Genomic DNA, 20,108 nt, shown 5'->3' on the forward strand with positions numbered 1-20,108 from the left:
CTATCAAATGGGAGAGATTCATCGCAATTTAGTTTTATAAAGCCTGTCAAAGGTGGTTGCCATATACTCTAATTTCTTAGTTGAGTATTTGTACTCCTAAAAATGGATGTTTGATTATTTCATGTGTAGGAATATATTAATTATTTATATACTTGAAAATCTTATTTGTATATTTAAGAATTTTGCCCATATTTGCCTATTTGAGACATGAGTGCTTAAAACCTTTTAAGGAACCGGATCATTCCATAATTAAACGGGATTGGATCCTAGTTTTAGGGCCGTTTAATACCAGATCATTCCATTATTAAACGGGATTGGATCCTAATTTTAGGGCTGTTTAGTAAACACCACACTTCTGGGATTGATCCCGTTGAGACTAGAACCGGTAAAAAACTGTCTAAATTACCCAAAACCATCCCGTTTGACACCCGTAAAAATAAACCCCATGTATGTCGATGCATCCTTATATTTGTCAAACTCCTTTTTTTTCTTAACACTCTCCGTAATCCTTAAAATTTAATGCATGTCCTTACCAAAAAAAAATAAAAATAAATAAATGACCAAAAGGGATCCCTCAAGATTATGGGTGGTCAATCATAGAGTAGATCTAATCTAGTGGGCATTACACGTCTTTATGTCTTGATAAAGTTAAGTGCCTGGGTGAATCCATATGATAATTGATAAAGAGGAGGTGATGATCAAGATCGTCTCCAGGAAGCCCAGAGCCCAGGATGCTGCCAGCAGGCATCCAGCTGTTGAGCTGTGCTGCACGCATATCGGTGCATGCCTATGAATGTGTGCAGCACACCCCAAGCACACTCCAATGACTGACAGCACCCTGAGCGTGCTGGACTACCTGGAGATGAGCTAAATTCGGTGATGATGCATGGTATGCTGCCTATGGCACACCTCAGCATAAAACAAGCTCTATACTAAACATTTATAAGATCCATCACAATGTTCCAAATTATAAAAATAAAAAATAAAAAAAACATTTAGAGCTTTTACTCAGCCTTTTCTACAGAAGCGGGTGTAGAGTGTATCTCTACACCCCAAGTTATGCCACATTGAATACGATTGGAATTTTTTTTAAACGAGGAGACCCACCTGCTCGCATGCCAAATTTCAACAGGGTGTATCAGGGTGGTACAGGCTTAAGATTATCTCAGACAATTAGACATGGAAAAAAAAAGTGTGTCCGAGAATGCTGGCGTAGGGGGACTATGGCCTACGCCAGCATTCCCATCAGTCTATCTTTCCTCCCCATATGAAAAGACACCTCTACCCCCTTATTTTGAGAAGGAGAGGGAGAGACTCATGGGAGTGCTGGCATAGGCCTCTCCTGGACAGAAAACTGTTCCTATTAGACTTGATATGAAAGCAATTATGACAACTAAAATTCCATTTAAAAAAAAATACTAGATAGCAAGAATTGGATATTTTTACACCTTTAGACTAATGATACAACATAATATAGGTGAGAAAATGTAAAATGTGATCATATGATACTAACACCAGCATGGAAAATTTCCACCCTTGATGAGCACTCAATGACTTGTCCATTCTGTGCCAACAGCTTGGGTGAAACATTTACAGTTTCATGTGACCAAGGCCTCCTTTGAAAGAACCATACAGAGGTCGTGATCTTCTAAAGCTGAAAATATCATCAATTCTAACAGATGGCAACTGACTTTGTTCCCCTTTGGCTTCTTTGCATTCAGCAGAATGTAAGGCTCCATAAACTTGTACACTAAGCACCTTTCTCTGAGGTGCTCCGACTTTTATGTATTCATTGAAGAAGTCTACCAATTCCTGCTTGCTCAGCTGCTTTAATGCTGCAATCTGTTTATTGGAACAAGTAAATAGTAAATACCATCTGATTTTGTCTGAGGCTCCCTGCTTGCAGCAGGAAATAAAAATGCCCAAAACATGGAGATAATTCCTGAAATGTAGATAGAAAGCATTAAGTGGCATCTATGGTGATGAGTTCAAACCTCAGATTCCCTACGATCAAACTTGAGGGTGCCATGAACAATTTCTCGCCAGTAATATGCAGATTCCTCCCGCAAATTTTTATGCTTCTCAAGCTTCATATCTATCAGCGCATTTACATTGTCCTGTCAAAAACCAGTTTCAGTATCTAAAATCACTTTAAATTCCGAGATGGCTCTTGATAATGTATTAAACAAGATATGACTAGCACATGTAAGATGCAATTATTACAGATGGGTGCAAATTTCGGGCACACAAGATTGGAAGCCAATTCAGCACAACTGCCACATAGCAGGTTGGTTAGTGGACGTGTCAACGTCAAGACTCATTTTGCAGTCCAATTTGACCACTCAACATGTCAATGTAATGCTGAGGAAATTTATTGAAATATTAAAATCCGTTTAGGACTATTAGAAGAACAGGAACCATTGAGAAAAATAGGAAAAGTTTTATGGGAAACACAGTGGAAATGGACCACTAAATTTGATTCATGGCCATCCATGTGATTATTCCCATCCATCCAACACTCCAGAATGCCAAATAATCACTTTATGTGACAGCTATGGATGTACATGCCGGAAAGCCTTCCGGATTTGTATGTGGCAGGAAACTTTCATGATAAATTAGTATGTAAATCCAGCTGAAACAAGAAATAAACTGAAGGTACGCAAAAAAAAAAAAAATTTAGAGCTTTCTCGTACAAATTGACACTGAAAAGCTTCCATTGGGGTTTCCTGAAAAACTCTGGAATAGCTGAGCTACAACTCAGATGTTCATAGCTCAAAATAATCAGTTTGTCCTAGCACACACACAATCTTTTAGGCAGAAATATTAAAGAGTTCAATCCAGTTGCAGTTACATTGTACATATAGTTAAGTACAACCACAAAATTCCACTTGGAGCAACAAGTTTGCCTCCTGAACAGTGACAGATAGGAAAAAGGTATGGAACCACGATGAAGCTAACTTCTAAGACATAAAAATCATGGATGCCCAGTTTAGATCAAATTATTGAGTTATTTGGTGTAAATTCAATTGGTGAGTATGAGCTTTTCTGCTTAGCCAACTTTTTAACGTGTTTTTAGGATTAACCATGCAGTGAATTGGTGACACTTTCACAACTATTCAATAAAGGAATTCTAAGGCTTCTAATGATCCATAATTGTTAGATCAGAAACCTCACGCTACTACAACAAGTGCACCCAATAGAAAAACACATAGAATAGACGAAATGCATCCAAATCTTAGCATTTTCATGTTGCACCCCTGCTACTTTACCAACAAAGGGAAAAAAAATTGGAGAAATGAAACCTTCTATTGAACCATAGACGACCATGTAACTCAATATATGTATATGCAAAAGCATAAAATCAAAACAGAGGATAAATTACACATGGGGTACCTAAAGTTTGGAGAAGCTACGCATGTGTTACCTTACATTTGATGTATTATATTTGGGATACCTTTTTCCCATATTTCTAACTTTGCCCATACCACCACCTCTAAAACAAACAAGAACTCACCGAGATCTTGGTAATATCTCAGTTTTTCAAAAACCGAGACGAGATAAAAGGTGAAATAGGAAAGTTACATTGTTTCGGGTGAGATCTCGGTTCAACCGAGACTGTACCAAACCCAGGAATAAATAGGACTTAAACTCGACTGGTCTTGTTAGTCTCGCTTGGTTTCAGCAGAGCAGCTCTAGAAAACACCTATTCTATGGTTTTGAAGCATGAGTATAGATACTACTAGTGAGCGTCAGTCGTGGCATGCATCTTAGCCTTAGTATGACTATGATTATGGCTAGGAAAGCACCGGTTCCGAATATGGTGGCTATGGTCAGTTTGGGCCATAGTTCGTGATCTCGGTATCGGCTGGATCGGATCGGATCGGGATCACTCAAACTCGGGCAAATATGACACTTTTGTCCCTGTTTACTTGTAAAAAAACACTAATTTTTTTTTTAACATTTTTACCCCTGTCCGTACAACTGGATCGGAGTCAAGATCGGTCTCGGCCAATACCGATCCGATCCGATCCGATACCTCAAACCATGGTTTGGGCAGCCGCAGTTAGTACATTCTGCACAGAAGTTCGACTGTGGAGGTAATCAGAGCCCTAGGTCAGGTTTTGTGGACGACATATTCATAGTCCCAACCCAGCCATACATGCCGATGGTAGTTCAATAGCCTGGTGGCTGTTTTTTTTTTTTTTTTTACCCCGAATATTACCTGGGACCCGGGTCAGCCCCTAGTATTTTATTTATTTCCAAAAAGAATCAAAGAATACAAAGGGGGGACATTCCACCTTACCCCAAACCAGATCACATGATCGCTCAAAGTCTCTCTTAGTAAAAGCTCCCCATACAAGCAAGCCCGTATGCTAGAACCTGAAGACCGGCATACCTGCCTTGTCTTCCCTAATGATACCTAAAAAGGGCCCCCCAGGCAGGCAGCCCTGGTGGAAGGTGAAAGAAGGGTACCTTCCATACCCTAAGATAGTGTACCTTCAGATAGTTGATGACAACACTTTTATGTATTATATGGAAGAGTACGTGCAATGCTTCAGCAACACTATGACATGGGAAGCCTATGTGTCACATACAGAGGCTAACTTGCTTCAAAACTATGGCTTGGAATGATAAAGGTATATGTTAAGATTGATGTATTTTACACTTTTACATTTCTAATGCTTATTTAAGTTGTTTTACATTAATTGTATGCTTTGATTGCTTTCTACTACTAACTTATGTGTAGAATCGGGCCTATTAGTACGTCGTAGCCTACCAACCTAGGGTACGAAGTCAAACTCATATTTGGACTTTGATTTGAAAAATTTGATAGTGTCATTGTGTCTAAATGGCCTAAAGAAGACTGTATACCAAGGAGTTTAAAAAAAAAAAAGTGCCAACTCGCCGGCCCAACTTGGTTTTTTGCCAGAGCGAAACCAGGTCCGAAACCGAGTTCTTGGCCCAACTTGGTTTTTTGCCTGAGCGAAACCAGGTCCGAAACCGAGTTCTCGAACCATGCTCCAAAACTCCTCCCACCAACACCACCTCTTACAAAATGGATGTGGTCCTTCGGCTAGAGAGAGTCCGATACAATTGCTGCTACCGCCACATCCAAGGACCAAAGCTCTCTCTCTTTCTCTCTCTCACTCACACACACACACACACACACACCAACCCCCCTCCCTGCCCCTACTACTCACAACCCCTCCCACTGCTCCCTCCTGCAACCCCCTCCGCCCTATGTTCATTCCCCCAATCCTCCTACCCTCACTCGGTTTCCCTCTCTTCCACCATGCTATCTTTCTTTCTTTCCCACATATATCCATCAACCCATCGCTCAATACACATATCCTTATTCTGCTTATGGGTAGGTAACAAGGACATAACTTCAATCATACAGGTGAAGTATGATCCATCTACAAGCTGTATATCTTTCTTTTTTTCAACATATTTAGGGAAATTGATTTCTAGGTTTCATCATCCTTTCCTTCTTCATCATTCAGGTATTCTGGATATTCACAGCAAACTATGTATCTCATGGTCACTCATCTTCATCTCCCCTTGCATGAAAATCCATGAAGCTAATTCATAAATAAATCTGCAGGGACTTTGATTAGTGATTTCAATGCAACTGCAATGCTGCTGAATAGAAATTGGTGCATGGATGTGCGGAACTACTACAGTGTGTATGGAAGGCAACAATTTTCTCCTTAATACAAAACAGTATCCAGAGTGCTGGGGGTTTTGCATAATTTCTATCCAATCTATGCCCAATACATACAGAGCCGCCAAGCGCAGGGTTTTGGGGTTCATCAGTAATATCATCGTCTGATGCTACAGTACCGATATGTTCCTCACCACGGGTGGGGTTGCCGCACATCGGCTGGAGAAGAAAAAAACCAAACATAATATTTATGAAACGTGAGGTACTCAAATCATAATAATCAAATATGAGGCAAGGTTTTAAGTATCGGGTATCGTATTGGAAAGGTGATTTTAAGAGATGTATCGTACTATCGTACAGCATTGGGGAGAGACAATATATGCTAAAGATCCATATGGAAATGGTCAAGAAACACATTGATGTACTTAGGCTATAGTTAAATACAGTTATGCGACCATGGGTTCCAAAACCCTATTACACATCGCTATGAGCCCGCCCAAGTGCTAAACAACTCAACAATTAGAAAATAGTGGCAATTCTGTAAATTTTGAGACAGGTCAAGCCCTCAAAAGTAAGATAAAAAATAGGGCAATTCATGGATTAATTGTAAACAAAGAGGCAATTAGGAAATCGATGGTAGTCATGGGATAAAGCAGAAATAAAACTCAAAGAATAAGGGCTTTTATGTAACTTCATTACATTGGTTAGTTGTAAATAGGAAGACTTTATGTCTCCTTCAGTCCTACCTCACGATACAACCAACCGACAGAAAGGGTGAGAGGAACTCACCCATATAATCACCGGTTGATCTAGGATTCCAAACTAAGGATCTCCCGCAAGTTTCTCTAGCTCGAGGTCGACTTTTGCATTACATTTATATTCTCTGGCATAGTTGTCAAGGCGGCTGAGGGGTGCCTAAGCGCTTAAGTAACCAAGGCACCCAAGTGTTATTTTCTATTTCCCCTCTTTTCTAACATTATCTAGTATGTTACAATATAGATCTTATATCATAAAAAATCAACATTAAGCCACATCGAGTCATCAAAAAATCAACATGATCAAGTCATAAAAAATCAATATTAAGCCACATCAAATCATCAAAATCAACATAGAACTAGAAGACAGCAGAACTGAAGGAGGAAGCTATTGGAAGTCTGAAACAATCAAAACATACAGTTGGTTTATACTGTTCTTGGAATTGGTCATTGTCATGGCATACCTAGTCTCACATTTGGTTCATAATGTTTTTAGAAAATATGATCTTATTTATAAGTAATCAAATTGCTCTTGATTTAGAGAAATGTTCATGTTCTCTAAGAAGTTTGACTGGTCAAATGATTTTATTTCTACATGAGACTTTTTGTATTAGGTAGAGCACAAACCAGCTTTCCAACAAATCTAAGATTGCCTAAATCTAATTCATATTAAAGGAGTTATGTCCCGGACAAACCATATTTGGTGTGTGTGAATGCTATAAAAATTGCTCAGCATGAAAATAATTTTTTTAGTTATCAAAACAAATGAATATTTTACCGCACTTTTGGGTTTAGCAATATCTTATCATATTAAGATTTGAGAAAAACCCCAGCATTAGAAAGTTGAAACTTTCTCCTACCGCCGAAATCCAGTTTTTGTTCACGAACGTGCGGGGGGGTATGACTTTTTATCCTTCTGGAATTTTATTTTTTTACTACTTTTATTGGATTCAAATAGGGGACATTTGCTATAAAAATATTTGTATTTCATTTACTTAAATGATGTGGCATAAATAAAGGCCAAGGCATTGCGATGCCTTGACAACTATGTTCTTAGTGCGCAATCATCAGTCATTCACGGTAGCTTCATCAGAAAAGTTGTAGAAAAGATGAACAGAGTATAGCACAACTCTGATTTCTGTGATAGTTCCCTAACACCATAGAAAGCCTGAAGAAAAGCAGATTTACAACAGGAAATTCCATTAATAGTATCACCCAATATTTATAAAAGGGCATACCCAATGCACAAGGCTCCCGCCACTGCGGGGTCTGGGGAGGGTCATAATGTACGCAGCCTTACCCCTGCCTCCGCAGAGAGGCTGTTTCCAGTAACACCCAATATTTATATGGTTAAAAAAAAAACGATATTTGGGTTCAAGACAGAAAAATTAGCATCTGCTTATTGTTCAAAAATAATGACATTAAAGGAAGGGATAAATACAGACAAATGCAGATTCAGCCTAATGTTATCGAAACAACAGAATATTGCATGAAAACATCAGGATGGTCTTCTGTAGTGTATTTATGAAACTTTATGGTAAGCAGAAAACCTAACTGACATTGTTGTATTGATCAACAAAACGGATGCCACACAAAATGCAATAAGACAAAAGCTGAGGAGGAGAAAATTGGAATGAAAAGTCTAGGAATAATAGTCTCACCCTGAACTCATCATTGGTCATTTCGTTAAGTTTGCTCTCAAACAACTTAAGAAATGCCTCGACTCTCAAATCTATTTGTCCTGGATCCTGCAAATCTCAATACATGAAGTGCATCAGACAACTTTAAGATAGACTGTTGAGGAGCAGAAAAAATAACAGAGGCATTCAGATACCTTTGCTGTGGATTGGACTATAAATTGCACACCTCGGACGCCAGAATCATTCCTGTACTTCAAGCATCCTACCAAGTTAAGCATGAATAACAAAGGCATTCTGTGGAATGAAGATTGGGTATTAAACATGTACTTACCTCTGCATAAGCACAGTTATGTACCCAAGTTGCTCAACTGATCTAAGCTGGTGGAAAGCTGGTTGCTTTGCAACAAGTGCAAAAAGCTGAAGTTTGACATTCAACAACAAATCATCTTGATGAACCTAAATATTACAAGAAGAAAGACAACCAGGATCAGCATGCGACTTCTTCCCATTGGATGAACATAATCTTAAAGAAAAATGAATGTATAAAAATGGAAGAAAACCTTTCATCTTCATTTTGGCTTCTTGAAACCAAATATTTTAATGATTTTGATTATGATCTCAGTGATTTCAACCATAATTGCTTCAATCTCATTTCTCAATAAATTTTGAAAATTACTGATGGAATATTTCGCTTTCAATTCCGGTTACCACTGAAAGCGAAATATTCCATCAGTAAGCACCACAACATATTTGAAATTCCATGATAATAGGAATATGGAGGACCAAAAATTCACAGTTGAAAAACCCATTTTTATTGCTTGAACATATATTATGCACATTTAGATGGAAGTGCAAGAAAAGTTCAAAATTTCTTGGCATCTATGGGGTTTCATAAAAAATCTCACAAGGATAGGTACATCCAGTAATGTACTAATGCTCCATAATGCTTGTGCATTTGCATGTAGATTGAAATTAAAATTTTCATAAATCAATCATTGGTTGAAACTTTGCAGCTAGGCTACCATTGGAATGCCAGTATACAATCCTATAAAAAAATAATACCATCATATAACCCACTAAAAAAAGGCTTTATCTATTGTATTCTTTATACAGTAGAAAAAGTCTTTGAGCACTGACCTAGTCACCATCATTCAAATATGAAATTGATACCATGAGGTTCTCGATCCCTAAATGAGACAAGAATGCCCCACTTTAAAAAAAAATTTGGTGAGAAAATCTATTAAGACTTTAAACAGAGAGAGCCACCCACCCCCACATACACATATTCAAGGAGCCAAAGGCTCCAAAGGGGGGAAAGGAAAGACGACAGAGAAGAATAGAAGCAGAAGCGACCACCCCAGTCAACAAAACATAAATAAATGCAACAAAAATCATTTCCTTAAAGAACTATATGAAATTTCACCAGGAACATTCACAAAAGAATCGTACCAAAACAGAACTGCCAATCATCCACTCCAAACCACTTGAAATTTCCACAATTTTCCTTTCGATAAATATACTTACCGACGGAAGAATTCTAATCACTTGGATTTAGGCCTTCAACAGGCTAGAAGTGACGTGCAGTTATGCCCCTCTCAAGCTTAAAACTTCCATTTATTAAATGTTCAGATGGGTACAAAAGTTTGCAAATGGTCTGGGACCTTGCACAGAACAGATTCAATATGTTGGGCACTGATTGTGCTTCATTTGAATCAATGTTCTTTGAGTAATGAACTAATGATTTAGTCACCATCATTCATGTCTGAAACGAATGCCATGGGTTTCTATTCTTGAACGGAAATGTTCCATTGTAATTTGATAAAAGACCCCTACCAACAGAACCACTGAACATCCACTCCACCCACCTGATATTTAAAATATATATTATATAAATTACCTGAGTGTATTGAACCAGGGCAGAGTTCTCATCACTTGGGTTTAGGCCTTCAATAGGGTAGAAGTGACTTATGCCTGTTTCAAGCTTAATAATTCTATTTGTTAAATGCTCAGATGGGAATAATGGTTTGCATATGGGCATGGGACCCTTGTAGAGAACATCTTCAATATGCTGGACCAGAGATTCTGCTTCATTTGAATCAATATTCCCTGAAAAAAGTAATAGTGGAGTAATTAAAATTAAGCATAAAAGTAATAAATATTGAAAAAAAAAATAGTAGTTAGTAAATTTTCTGAACCTGCAACATAACATTCTAAGAAGGCCTTTGAAAGCATCACAGGTGAAAATTTTGCAAGATCACCGGCTTCAAGATGAGGAAGAACTTCAAGTCCTTCAATCCAAGGCCATGAGTGATCCTCCAATATTAAGGAGCAGTAGTACATAGCCTGCTGATATGGTTGTTGGAACTTAAAATTTTGATATTCCTTCATCACAGTTTCCTGCTTAAAAGTTAAAAGAACAAATGTAGGATGTTAGATACCTGACTTCCAGACTAGAGTCCTCTGAATCCTACTGTTCATCAATAGAGCAGACAAAGAAATCCATCCATGATACAACCATAAAATATATTTGGATATGATAGAAATACACCACAGTTCCTTGAAAACTTCTCGAAGAAACAAACTGATAAATATTCTGTTTAAGCACTTAAATACTTTAGCATAGCATATTTATGGCCTATGGGCTCAAAACTGGAAGGTTCAACATATGCTTCTACTCAATACATTCATGACTACAGTATGCATTTTAAGGGGTCTAGGGGGAGGGGATACGCCTCAAGGACAAAACTTGTTCTCAATGGGGTTGCCATAGTTGCATTGAGAGAAATTGTGTCTATGGGTGATAGTTGTCACAGACTCACGGTGTCTAGGCGACCCAAGGCGTTGGAGAGGGTCCAAATTCAAGGCGACACCAACCAGGCGACCAAGTTGCACAAGGCGCCTAGACGCCTGGACAACTATGTTATGGTAAGGGTGGAGTTTGATGCAGATGCTGCAGGATGTCTAGAATTCCCATTATTTTGTGCACTAATGTGCTGCATTTTAATTTATTTGTGGGTTTATCATTTAAGTTCAACCATACTTGTCAAGGCGTCGCCTAGGTGTCCAGGCGCTTTGGTCGCCTTGCATCCAGGCCCCCTCCAACACCTTGGGTTGCCTAGACACTGTGACAACTATGATTTCAACACAATAAAACCAGCAGAAAAACAAAACACACAAAATTATTTCAAAACTTTATATCAATTCTCCATTATTTCTATTTTGTAAAAGTGATCTTTTTAAGGAAAAAAAAAATTATTAAAAGGAACAATAGGGAGAAGAAAAAAAACCCACTGTCCAGAAGAAATTGGAACCTTAATGGATAAAGAAGATTGAGAAAAGAAAAAAAGGGGGAAAAAATTGGATAAAGTTGACATTTCAAATAGCATGAGAAACCAATTAATTACCTTAATCACGGCAAACCTGTCTTCTTTTACTTTAAACTGAGCAATTTTTCCAACAATTGTTTCCAATAAGATCCTCATTTTGTGATTATAACCAACCACAATCAACTGGAAAGGAAAAGAAATGTTAGTCTATATAAAGTATTGATGCTTCTTACCAACCAAAAATAATTAAATTAATTCACAATGCAGGCATTAGATTTAGATCATGAGCAAACTGACCAATTTTCCATATATCATCTTCAACCAAATCACTTTTTGATGTACAAGATAGAGATTAAGATGAGAATTTTGGACTCATTGTGAAATTTGGTGTGCGCGAAACATATAGGGAATATGATTTAAGCAATCTTGACCGAAACATAACTCCCTCATTATAAATCAGATTTAAGCAATCTTGGATTTGTTGGAAAGCTGTTAAATCGCTCTGAATGAAAATATGTTTAGACTTTGCAAATGAATATTTTACCGCACTTGTGGTTTTTAGTAATGTTTTACCATATGAGGATTTATGGAATTTATAGATTTAAGAAAACGCCCAACATTTAAAAATTAAAAACTGCACCTACTGCCGAAAATCTAGTTTTTGTTCTTGAACTGGGGGGTTGACTTTTTATCCTTTTGGAATTTGATTTTTTTAACTATTTTTATTGGATTCAAATGGTGGGGGCATTTTCTTATTTATGAATAATATCTGGCCTGGTTTTTGGCATAATAAGTGTCTGTCCTGGTTTCGAGCCATGTTTCCTCAAGTTTCAATGGGCATAAGTGTCGAAACTTGCAAAATTACCATCATCTCGGTCGAAACTTGTCGAGTTAAGGGATTTTTTAAAGTCACACTGAAATCGAGATTTAGAACCATGCTTAGAGCTCACCCCATGGTTTTATCAATGAAGAATGCTTGGCTTTTGTGCCTTAGTTAATGTGAGAGAGTTGAGTGGTGATATGACATTGATGTGACTCATGTGAGAGGCCTTGATCATATGACAATGAGCTAATACCAAGTTGAAGTACTGTCCGAGACCTCTTCGAGAGTCTCTCGGACCTCTACATCAACCTCCTCAAATCCCATCTCTTCCTCGTAGGAGTCTATGACTCCATCAAAGCTTCCCTCCTTGAGTTAATTGGCTTCTCCCTCGGCGAGCTCCCTGTCAAATATTTGGGGCTTCCCTTGATTCCCACCAGATTGTCGAGCCATCATTGTACCCCTATGCTCGACTCTATTCATAAAATACTCCAACTCTGGAAGGGAAAACTCCTATCCTATGCTGGCCGTCTTGAACTGATCAGATCAGTCCTCCAATCCTCCTATATTTACTAGTGCGGTGTCTTTGGTCTTCCCAAATCTAGCATCAAGGCATTAAAATCTCTTATGTGATTTCCTCTGGAAAGGGCTGACTCCTCCAGATTCCTCCATCCCCTCAGATGGGCTTCTATTTGCCTACCAAATAATGAAGGAGGCCTTGGATTGAGAAGAATTAAAGATTCCAACTTCTTGGGCATTCTCAAGCTCATCTGAAAAATTGTGTCTAAGCAAGAGAGCATCTGGGTCAAGTAGATCTACTCGGGTCCCCTAAAGCATGACTCCCTTTTGTCCATCTCCTTAGGCTCTAATGTGTATTGAGTGTGGCATAAAATCCTCTCCCTCAGAACCATTGCCTTAAGGACAATCTCCAACGGGGCTTCCACTTCTCTTTGGCTTGACAACTGGCACCCGATGGGTGTTCTCCTATCTGTTGTGGGTGCCAGGACCATCTACTCCTCCAGCATCCCTAAATGCTCCCGTGTCCTCCATCATTTCCCAAGGAGCCTGGTCCCCCCCCCCTCTCCATCCCCCCAGCCCTTTCCCCTATCTGGTCTGCTCTTCCCACTCTCTCAGTCGGGTCTCCCTCTCCTTCGAACTCGGTTTCCTGGCTTCCTTCTCCCAATGGCCTCTTCAATGCCTCCTCCGCTTGGAACTTCTTGAGACCCAAAGCCCCTGCCATCCTGTGGTGCAAGATAGTTTGGTTTAAAGGCCACATTCCCCGCCATAGTTTTAGAGTTTGGAGAACCCTCTCCCTTTGCCTCCCAACCCAAACCTTCCTCATTCATAGACACATCCCCGTAGCCCCCCTCTTGTATCCTTTGCTGGAATGGCCTAGAAGATATTGACCATCTATTTTTCTCCTGCCCCTTCTCGGCCTCTATTTGGCAAAGGGTTTTAGGCAGTTGCTGGCCCCGCCATAGAAGAATCCTCCCCTTCTCTAGGGAATGGCTTTGGGTTGATATGACCTTCTCAGGGACCTTGATTTGTGACATTGTGAGGAAGCTCCCTTTCGGTGCTGCTATTTCTCACATCTAGATGGAGCGCAATCTTCGCAGATGGACCTCCAACCCTCGTTCCTTTGACGAAAGCCATCTCTTTTGACGTTAGCTCCAAGCTTTCAGTTTTACCTCATTGTAATGTTCTAGATACCCCAAGGAATAGGCTCATTGTTGTCGTCTGGGGTTTACCTGAGTCCTTGATTCAGCCTCTCCTTGAGTAGGTTTTGTCTTGGCTCCTCCTCTTCTCTACCCTTTGTATATTCTCTCGCTCCCCCCCCCCCTCCCCCGCTTTTCTCCTGGGGTTTACCTGAGTCCTTGATTCAGGCTCTCCTTGAGTAGGCTTTGTGTTGGCTCCTTCTCTTCTCTCCCCCTTGTATATTCTCTCTCTCTCCCCACCTCTCCCGCTTTGGGGCTTTTGGTAATGAATTATTTATTCGCCAAAAAAAAAAAAAATACCAAGTGAAGACCCTGCTACATCTTCCACATCCTGCGGCAGCCTCTGTTGATGTTCCATTGCAGCAGTTTTCATCCCCCATATAACTACTATTATGCCCATCAGAATCAAGTGGTGTTTTGAAGGTCTTATTCTCCATTGGAGGCCTTCCATTGACCTTAACCTCAGCCTCACCTCATCTAATGGCTGGATGGATCTGCTACAAGTCAATAAGCTTCTAAATCGGTCCTTTAGTTTCTAATATAAGATTAGTGTTATTATCTCCCCATATAGCCATCAGTTCTCCTAGGGATTTTGAAGTGCTCTTCCACTGTTAGTACCCCAGCATCGACCAAGAGTTGGATTCCATCTACTGGTTAGTTTGTTGAATATTAGTAACTAATCAGTTTCGGAAATTACTCACTAATATCAGTCCTTCGCTCATATTTCCTAATCTATCCATTGAATTACTGCCATATTTTGAGGGATTGTTCTCTATTCTGGTCTTATCCCATACACACTGCGGTTCTATTTTGTGGGTAGTTTCTGTGGTTATTTGTTGCTGAACCTAGGATCCCATTAGAAATGAATATACTTTTGAGGCTTCCTTGCCTTTATAAGCTTCTTTTGATGACTCAAAATTCCCTATAAGTCAAGGCACTTGCTTAGTGCTCATAACAAGTCATTAAGTTGTGTCATTTCATTTGCATTGGATAAATCTAGAGGATGTTTCCGGCCTTCCTGGGCTTCGATCATGGTTCATGATTTCGATCAAAATGGCCAAAATCTCTTGACTTGTTTCGGTTTCGACATGAGACGAAATCAAATGTAGGCAGTAGGTTGACTCAATAGGTATGCACAGTTTCAATTGAAATTCCGTCATTTTGATCAAAACAATGCTTGTAAAATTTTGACCCATTTCATACGTTTCGAGAGGTTTCGATAGTACGAGGGAAAAAATTCGGGAAAAAAAACACCCAAGATTTAGAATTTATTGCCAAATTACCTACATTTCATGGTGGAACAAGATGTTGGGGACTACCACAATGCATCTACATCAACGATTTGTCGGATTTGAACAAGATTACAAATTGGAGATATACCCTTTTCTCCCCGAATTAATTTTGGCAAAAAATAGGTTAAATATTTAGTGGTTGTCCTTTGACTTGTAAGTATACTATTAAATGGTTTTTCTTCATTCCTAATGCATATTTTAGTTGTTTTAATTGAATTTTATATGTTCTAGTACTAAATTATGTGTGCAATAGGTTATATTAGAGAAAGTATACAACAGTTTACGGTGTAGACATACCAACCTAGGGTCTGAAACAAAACTACCATTTTGAGTGTTTTCTTTTACAATCTAAAAGTTCCAATATGTGTAGAGACAGTTAATTAAGGTTTCCTAAACTTTTGGGCCAAAATATGGCCACTTGACTACTGAAATGGTCAAAAGAATTGTTCAGCCAAAATGGTACAAAGTTCATCCAAAATTTGACCAAAACATGAAATATTTTGGTTTCAACCGTGGTTGAAACTGAAACTTGAACTATGGCTGATGACATTGTTTGTTATCTTATGGTTCACAAGGGAAGAGAAAAAACTTAAGGCTATTTCCCCTTATTTGTTCACTTTGGCAATGGAAGTCCTCTCTAGAAAAATCCAAATTAGTACTGATCAGCTGCACATCTCTCCTCTACCCAAGTGTAAAGTTATCAAGCTTACTCACTTGGCTTTTGCTGATGACTTGATGACCTTCTCAAAGGCTTCGATTGCCTCGCTTGAAGCTATTATGTCCTGTCTCCAGCACTTCCATGAGCTTTCAGGCCTCCGCATCAATCCCTCTAAGTCTTTGCTTTTCTTTGCTGGGATTTCAGAGTTGGACAAAATTGGCTTCCTTGACAAGTCTGGTTTTCTTGAGGGGCAGCTGCCTGTCAAGTATTTGGGTCTCCCTTTGATTCCTGCAAGGCTCTCTGCTCACCATTGCACCCTAATGTTGGACCTCATTCGGAAAAGACTTCAACTGTGGAAAGGCAAGCTTCTCTCCTATGTAGGCAGGTGAGTTCACATCTAGAGGATCTTATCTCGATGCCCAAACCACCTTCCTAATCTTAGGAGACCTTGAAGCCCAACTAAGGGGGATGGAGGAATTCTAGAGGATCCATTGCCCTTCCAAGAAGGAAAGAGGCTAAAAGGGATTCAAGGGAATCAAAGAGTTGATTAGGCAAACCATAAATGCTATCGGAAGATGTAAGATGCCTCTAAGAAGAAAAGCATCCTGGGTTGATTGGATATATTCAGGTCTTCACCGGCATGACTCTATTTGGATTGCCTCAAGTCTTATCTGACGCCTCTTGGGTTTGGCGCAAAATTCTTGCTAGCCATCACCTAGTTCTTCAGGCTATTGGTACTCAGATTGGTGATGGCCTCTCCTCCTACCTTTGGTTGGACCACTGGCATCCAAAGGGGATTTTGCTTCACTTGGTCACCCATTTATGTTTCTGGCCTCCATAGGCTCTCCTTGGTTGCTGATATCATGGATCACACTGGTTGGGCCCCTCCTCACTCTTCCTCCTCATCTTTGAACCTTCTTTGGAATGATCTCCCCTCCATTCCTAGAAGGCTTGTGTCTAGAGGTGATTATGTTGCTTGGTCGTCTTTCAACTGTAGTTCCTTCTCCTCCAAAGCAGCTTGGAATCTCATTTGATCAAATGGCTCTATGGTTCCTTGGCGGAAGCTTCTTTGGTTCAAGCATCACATTCCTCGACACTGCTTCACAGCTTGGAGAGTCTTCACCAATTGCCTCCCAACTCAGGCTTTCTTTCGCAGCCGTCAGATCTCTGTCCCTACTGCTTGCTGCCTCTGTTGGAATAATGTTGAAGATCTGAATCACCTATTCTTTGATTGCCCTACGTCAGCTGCCATTTGGAAGGGCATTCTGAACAAATGCTGGCCTGCCCAAAGAAGAATTTTGCCTTTCTCTAGAGAGTAGATCTAGATTGATATGACATATGCTGGTTCCTCTATTTGTGACTCAGTTGGGAAGATGGCTTTTTGTGCAGCCCTTAATACTATTTGGATGGAGTGCAATATCAGGATATGGACCTCCAATTCTCAATCTTACCGGATGATTTGGGATTTTATTTCTTTTGAAATTAAAGCAAAGTTATCGCTTGCTCCCCCCTCCTTTTGTTCCGACTCCCCAAGGAACAGGCTCATTGTTGATTCCCGGGGTCTCTCTAATTTCTCCTTTGTTGCTTCAGCCCCTTAGCCTTTGCTTTGGCTGGCTGTTTTTTATTTTCTCTCCTTCTTTTCCCCTTTGGGGCTCTCTGTAATTCTTTCCTCCTTTAGTAATGAAATTTTTTATTCACCCAAAAAAAAAGTTAGATAAACATAGAAGAGTATCAAAGAAATCTAGTGGACATCCAATTCTGATCTCTTCAGAAGGATCCGTGCTGATGTTATCAATAGGGAATGGCATATGACTGCTGATTCTTATCTGACAAGGCCACAGTTGTTCATGTTTCTCCCTGTACTTGTCTGGATATTAAAACACTCAATTTTGATGGTTCCTGTCTCAGCAATGGGCCCTCAGTGGTGAGAGAATCTCTCAGGACAGCTGGTCACAGGATTATATTCTGGTCCAAGGGAAGGTGATGTAGATCGAAAGAGGAGGAAGAGAAGATGGCCAGCAGGCCAGCCAGCCTAGCCATATCGAGCCAGCCTCTGTTACTGGGTTTTGTGGGCCAGGGTTTGGGGCTCATTATTACAAGATATCTAGTCCTTGCGTGGGGATATTGTTTCTAATTTTATTTTTAGTATCTTTAGATTAGTAACTTTCTATTTCTAAGGTTGCTGCTGTAAATAGAAAACCTATCTCACCATATATGTGGTACAATCTATTAGTTACTATTTTCTAATTTCCTTATTGTACAAGGCATCCCTACTACATGTGTTAGACACTTTCTATTTTGCTCTTTGATTTTCTGCAACTATACCCCACCTTGTTCGAGTGATTGCTTCTGCTGTTGATGCCCTACTGAGACACCTCATTGCTGGTATACACAAGAAGTTTGACTGAATTTGTAACCCAACTTGCCCTTACCAGTACAAGACCTGGAATTACTATATTCTGAAGTTTTCCTGGTTCAACTATTACTCCTTGTAACTCCCAATCTGTCCAGTAGATTACTAAGTTATTTGGGAGACTTCTTCAACCATTGGAGTGCTTTGATCAACCAGAAATTGACTTTCATCCACTGGTCAGATCATTGTATCTCTGTGAGTTTCTAATTTCAGGCTCTACTTTCTGATTTCAAATTTTACTCATCTCTCAATCCAGCCATCAATTGACCATGATACTTGGAGAGTTGGCTCCATTGCCTAGTCCCTACAACTGATCCAACTTTTAAGGTGATCTGCCCTGTAGTTTGTGAGAACCTGTTAGTTACTAACTCTTATTTCCCTATGTTCCTGTTGTAATATGGGTTCAGGAGTAGAAAGTCATACGGGTATGTCTGTCCTTGTACTCATTCCAGAATGTTCTTCTCTTTATTATAAATAAAGATGGTTGTAGTTACTCTGACTCAAGCCAGTATTCACGGAATTCTACATGGCATCAGAGCCAAAAATATTCCGGGGATATGGGAATTGAGTTTTTTTCCTTTTTTTCATTTCTCTCTCTCTCTCTCTCTCTTTTCCATCGTGATTCTGCCCAAAGGCCAGCCACCACCGCAAGCAGCAAGCCCTCTTCCACCTTCCACCAGGCCCTCCACCACCTACCGCCACCTCCGCCAGCCCCTCCACCATCCTCCACCACCCTCCGCCAGGCCTCAACAGCCCCTCCACCACCACCGCCAGCCTCTCCAACACCTTCCGCTAACCCCACAAGCCCGCAGGCCTCCCGCACTCTCTTTTTCCTCTCGTAAGAGGCTTTTTTCCCTCCTTGCCGAGATTTATTACCCACCCTTGGTGGTGAGTTGACTCCCACCGAGGGTTTTTCACCTTCCCTCCTTATATTCTAAATTTTTTGGGGGATTTATTTCTGTTTTTTCATCAATCATCATGCCTGACAACTCTGAGATCACTTCTGCCTCATTTGGTTCTGATGGTTCGTCGCAACGTGACTTCATTCCGTTTCCGATGAATCCCATCAAGTTGAATGACAGTAATTATTTGTTATGGTCTCGCTCTTGCTTATTTGCGATTGGTTCCCGTGGTCTCTCTAGCTACATCACGGGCACTCAGGTCTGCCCTGAAGAGACTGGTTGTGCATAGGATCGATGGATGAACTTCAATTTCTTGGTTCTGTCATATCTGGTTAATTCCATGGACCAAGATATTGTCGGGTGCTATCTCCTTGATTCGGCTGCGAAGATTTGGAAAATAGCCAAGGAGACCTATTCTTAGGTTGGGAATGCTGCCCAATGTTATGAGTTTCGTCAGAAAATTCACTCTACCAAGTTGGAGTTGTCTTTGTCTCAGTATTACAATACCATGTGTACTATATGACAGCAGTTGGACTTTCTGGGCACATTCACCACCACCTGCGATGTTGATGCCACGACCTTCCGTAAGTGGGAGGATGACTTACGTGTGTTTGATTTTTTGGCTGGCCTCAATATTGAGTTTGATCAGATCCGTGCCAATATTTTAAATCGCGACCCACTTTCATCTTTGGAGCAGGCCTATGCGATTCTCTCAACTGAGGACAATAAGCAAACAACCATGGTTCATCCTGTTACTTAGGAACGATCGGCTCTTATCTCTGGTTCACAGGCTTCCTGAGGAAATTCTACCCGGTCTGCTAGTACTGATCGGACATCTGGTGATCGCCCTGCCATTAAATGTGATCACTGTGGGAAGGAGTGGCATACCAAAGACCACTGTTGGAAGCTTCTTGGTCACCCT

At 40.1% G+C, this 20,108-nt stretch overlaps 1 protein-coding gene across 1 annotated transcript in view; it reads right to left on the reverse strand.

The window, feature by feature from the left end:
• Positions 1-20,108, reverse strand: part of LOC122642097 (insulin-degrading enzyme-like 1, peroxisomal) — a 123,072-nt gene that overhangs the window by 26,004 nt on the left and 76,960 nt on the right. The window contains exons 19-26 of the mRNA XM_043835513.1: positions 11,465-11,569; positions 10,256-10,457; positions 9,958-10,166; positions 8,392-8,516; positions 8,255-8,306; positions 8,082-8,168; positions 1,995-2,117; positions 1,556-1,842 (exon numbers count right to left, since the gene is read on the reverse strand). Coding sequence (XP_043691448.1) covers positions 1,591-1,842; positions 1,995-2,117; positions 8,082-8,168; positions 8,255-8,306; positions 8,392-8,516; positions 9,958-10,166; positions 10,256-10,457; positions 11,465-11,569 — 1,155 coding nt within the window. The 3' untranslated portion in view covers positions 1,556-1,590. The remainder of the gene's footprint in view (positions 1-1,555; positions 1,843-1,994; positions 2,118-8,081; positions 8,169-8,254; positions 8,307-8,391; positions 8,517-9,957; positions 10,167-10,255; positions 10,458-11,464; positions 11,570-20,108) is intronic.

Source organism: Telopea speciosissima, chromosome 10, assembly GCF_018873765.1.
Source record: "Telopea speciosissima isolate NSW1024214 ecotype Mountain lineage chromosome 10, Tspe_v1, whole genome shotgun sequence".
Taxonomy (NCBI): Eukaryota; Viridiplantae; Streptophyta; class Magnoliopsida; order Proteales; family Proteaceae; genus Telopea; species Telopea speciosissima.